The sequence below is a fragment of the Marmota flaviventris genome, chromosome 15, assembly GCF_047511675.1.
Source record: "Marmota flaviventris isolate mMarFla1 chromosome 15, mMarFla1.hap1, whole genome shotgun sequence".
In the NCBI taxonomy this organism is placed as follows: domain Eukaryota; kingdom Metazoa; phylum Chordata; class Mammalia; order Rodentia; family Sciuridae; genus Marmota; species Marmota flaviventris.
Genome location: NC_092512.1, coordinates 68,294,379 through 68,298,852, shown reverse-complemented (window position 1 = coordinate 68,298,852; position 4,474 = coordinate 68,294,379). Strand labels below are relative to the sequence as shown.

Below are 4,474 nucleotides of genomic sequence, written 5' to 3'. Positions count from 1 at the left end.
GTCGTAATTATGTTTCTTAATCACATCCAGGAGGTTTAATTGCCTTAACGATGTGTTTCATTAAATGAATTTAGGTATTATAGTCGACAGTTTTCATACACAGTTGTTTTCAAATTAACATAATATTAGACATCGTCATGGAAATTGTTTTAATAATCATAATTAGATGCACCCAGGCTTTGTCTGGTAAATGCTAAGAGACGTTCTTCTCCTGCCTGGGGGCTGCCCTGTTCTCTTCCCTCTCTCTACCCCCACTCCCAGACTGGGAGGGCTCCAGCTTCAAGGCCCTTTGCTGTTATGTTTTCTGAAAAGTTACAGGTTCTGATTAATCTTCTTTGATGGCAAGTGGAGCAGAAAATATCCTCCCTCACCCCCCACTAAGTTTGATGGCATTTAGGGATATCTTTATGAGCTGAGGCTACACAGACAAAAATGCATTTAACATTACTGGCTACAGAGGAAACAACATGACTTCTTAACACCATATCACCACCACCATCACCACCAACTCTATAACCTCCACTACAATACAAATTACACCTTCTACATTTGAGAGCAGTATAGAGGTCCAAATACAAGATTATCCTTCAACCTTCAGTAGCATACAGGTCCAACCCAATCCAAATATAAAAAAAAAAAAAAAAAAAAAAAAAAAAAAAATCTCTTTAACCAGCAACACCTACAGTAAGCTCTGAATCTCTATGGGCATTTGTTGACACGTGTAATTCAACCTAGCCAATTGACTCTTTTAACACACACACACAAAAGTGGAAAACCACATTAAGATTCATTGTTCAGAAAATCTAAATCCATCTCTTTTTCCTTGGCTTTCAAGTATTTGGAAGTAGAAATTTTGAATAAAAACTCTTTAGAAACTTCACCCACTTTGGTGGGCTCTGGTAAGGTTATCAATGTCATTCAAGTGGAAAAGAATTCCAGGGAAAGCATGGCCTTCTGACTTCATTCCAGCAGCCAGGAGCTCTGGACCTCTTCTGGGTTCCACCACTGGCCCCATTCACCTCTCTTTGCATGGCCAGGCCTAGCAATTGTCCTTTTAACAAGTAAACAAGTAAACTAGGACTATTCCTAATTGTGCATTCCTGCCAAAATTTTAGTTCCACCTTCTCTGAAACTCCTTTCTGTTCTGTTACCTTTCAAGCAAAAAGTAACACAGAAGAGAGGTGTTGCTCCTTCCACAAAGCACAGCATAATAAAATGTTTGATCAAAATATTTTAATAAAGATTCTTTCTGACATAGATACACATACAAATGGTCATACATAGCTGTCATATTCTGATTGACCTATTTAATATATATTATTCTTTACACATCCAAACCCACCAACAGATAGATCCATCACAGCTCCCAACTCACCATCCAACCTGACAAACTGAATTTGTTTTATCTTCAAGGAGTGGAAAATAACAGGACTCCATTTAAAAAAAAGAAGAAGAAGAAGAAGAAAAAGAAAAAAAAGATTTTTTTTTTTTTTTTGATTTTCATAGGATGGAAATGCAGGCAAACAGCCATGCAAACTAAAACTGAAAGCTCACTTTGGGTAAATAGCTTCTTGCTTTTCCTTAGTTTTATTTTATTTCTTTTAATTTTTTTTTTTTTAGAAAAATAACAAAGGATTTCACACCATAGACAAAACAAACCAGTCTTTAAACTTAAATAATTTTCCACAGATAAAATAACTTATATATGTACATATATTTTAAAAGCAATTAAATTAGACCTCTTAAAAAAAAAAAAAAGCACAGCATAGCCTGGAAAAAAATATTTGCTTAGTATGTCTTTACTTATAGGATCTATTGCTGTGATGTTTTTTTTTCCCCTTTTGGAATGCAAATAAGTCCCCTTTCAAAAAAAGAGATCAATTCATTCATCAATTAAGAATACACCTTTCCTGTAATTTTTGGACTGAAGCAATTTATTAAAGCTCAATTTAAATACAGGGATGATGCAACTGAAAATATCCAGGTGACCTTTCATAAACCTAAGCAGCTCAGATACATCAATATTTCTCTTCATACTTGTTGGCAAATAAACCTTTTAACACTTGGCACACAGTATAAGTTAATCTATAAAACAGAATTTTAAAGGCATTAAAAAAATCTGCACATAAGACCCATGACCTTAACACATGATAAATACTGTTGATGTGGAAGGGTCATTGAAGAATAACAAATAAATACCATGAATTGTTAATACATCATTGCAGAGTAGAAAGTAACAAGGTGCACATAAATATTTTTAAATGCAATTCTTTCAGCCACAGTCAGTTTGCTTTTATATCACTCTCGCCAGAACTTTGAGCATTTTCACAGGATTAAAGTTCAGAGACAATAAAAAATACAAGTCTTTCATAGCAACATGTCTCTCTCTGTTTTCCCCCCACTTAAATAAGTCTACATTTCAAGTTTTTCTCCTGGCTCAGAATCAAAATTTATTTTCAAGTGCCCTTTCTGATATGTCTGAATGAATATTCCGTTCCACATGTCTCCCAAGCCTGGACTCCTTCTCTCCCCTTCAGCACTAGCCAAATTCACAATTATTAGTAGGATTAGTATTTTGCCATTCAATATTCTCAACGCTTAATAACCAAGCACTATTTCTCAACTTATTTTTCACCTTTAAGGAAGACTTTGCTTCCTTAAGGTCTAGGCTGCCACCAAAGTTGCCACTTTTCTGAGAAAAAAAAAAAAAAATAGACATCCATACTCCATCCCAACTCCACCTCCCTCCTCCCTCCCTCCCCACCCCAAAGACCGAGATTCTGGGCATGTCAAGGCTAAAAGTCCCGTTTGTCTCTGATACTTCTCAGTTCTTGCCTCTGCTTTGTTTGCTCAGCAAGTGTTTCACAACTACGAGAGGACCAAAATAAAAGGGGTGGGGAGCAGCTTTTCGCTTTCCTCTAGCTTTGGGGTCGGTCTTGTGTTTTTCGGGGGTGTGTTTAAGGCTTCTCCGTGCACTGTTTGCAGAGGCTGGAGGAGACGCTGTTGAACAGGGCGCACTTCTCCGGGCAGGAGGCGGCTGGGGGTAGCCCAGCGCTAAACGGGTAGCCAGCCGCTTGCTCGTAGGCGCCGAGTGCTGGGTGCAGAGCAGCGGCTGCCGCTGCCGCCGCCGCGGAGCTGGGTAGGGAGGCGGCCGAGATGGCCTGGCCCTGATTGAGGTAGGCGACGAGGCGCCTCATCTCTTCCAGGGCCTGAGCCTGCATGAGGATATAGTTCTTGGCTAGCAGTAGCGTGGCGATCTTGGACAGCTTCCGCACTGAGGGGCTGTGCGCGTAGGGGATCACCGCACGCAGCTCGTCCAGCGCGTCGTTCAGGTCGTGCATCCTCCGGCGCTCCCGGGCGTTGATATTGAGCCGCAGTGCTTTTTGCTCTTTGGATTTCTTGCTGCTGCTGCTGCTGCCGCCGCCACCGCCACCGCTGCTGCTACCCCCGCCGCCACCAGGGCCCCCCGGGGGGACACTGGCGCCTCCGTGGAGGTGGGCGTTGGAGCAGCCCTCTGCCGCCTTGGAGCTGCCACCTCCGGCGCCTGGGGATGCCCGCGGATCGGTGCCTCCGGCCCGCAGCACCAGCTCGCAGCGGCCGTCGCTGTCGTCGTCGGGGCTCTGCTCTCCGCCGCTGCTCTCGGCCATCGAGCCGCGGCTCGCGCTCTCGCCGTATTTGAGGCATAGGGCGGCCCCAGCCGGCAGGCTGCTTAAGCTAGGGTCGCCCCCAACGCCGGCTGAGCCCACGAGCAGCCCGGGGACACTCACCCCGCCGCCGCCACCTCCCGCACCTCCACCACCTCCTCCAGGCGGCGGCAGCAGCAGCCCTGCCCCCTCGGGGTCAGCCGGCTCGAAGCAGCCTAGGGGCGACGAGGAGGAGGACGCCGGGCGTTCCCGAGGCGGCGGCGCTAGGGACAGGTCCATGCCCGGGGGCGTGGAGCGGAAAGCCGCCTCCAAGCGCTTGGCGGTGGAGGCGCTCAGGCTCTTGTGAAGGAAGAGGTCGTCTTCACCCGCGGCCGCCGCGCCGAGGTGCAGCCCGCGCTCCATGGTCCGGTGCCGGCGTGCAGCTCGGGCCCTCCGCACCCGCTGCCGCCGCCTCGGCTCCGGAGTCAGGCGGCCCCACAGACGCGCGCGAGCCGGGCTCCGGAGCTGGTGCGCGCGTCGGTCCCGGTGTTGCCGGCAGCCCTCTCCCCTTCTTTCTTTTTCTTTTTCGCCTTCCCCCGCGCTCGCCGCCTCCTCTTCTTTTTCTTTTTCGTCTCCAGCCGATGGTGCTGGCTGCTGGGGCTCACCATGGGCCGCGGCCCCGCATGGTGGGAGGGTGGGAGCAGAGGGAGTGGAGCCGCCGCCGCCGCCGCCGCCGCTCTGAGCCCAGCCCCGCGCCTCCTCTCCGCACCGTTTATCTTGCTTGGATTCACCTTCAAGAGATTTCCGGACCCATCAACCAGCCGCCGCCACAGACGGGGGAGTCTTTTACA

General features: G+C 47.6%; 1 protein-coding gene across 1 annotated transcript; it reads right to left on the bottom strand.

The window, feature by feature from the left end:
- Window positions 1–2,957: 2,957 nt before the first annotated feature.
- On the bottom strand, window positions 2,958–4,046 carry Bhlhe22 (basic helix-loop-helix family member e22). The gene has a single exon (XM_027932785.2). It carries the CDS (start codon window positions 4,044–4,046, stop codon window positions 2,958–2,960), a length of 1,089 nt encoding a protein of 362 aa, XP_027788586.1.
- Window positions 4,047–4,474: the final 428 nt, after the last annotated feature.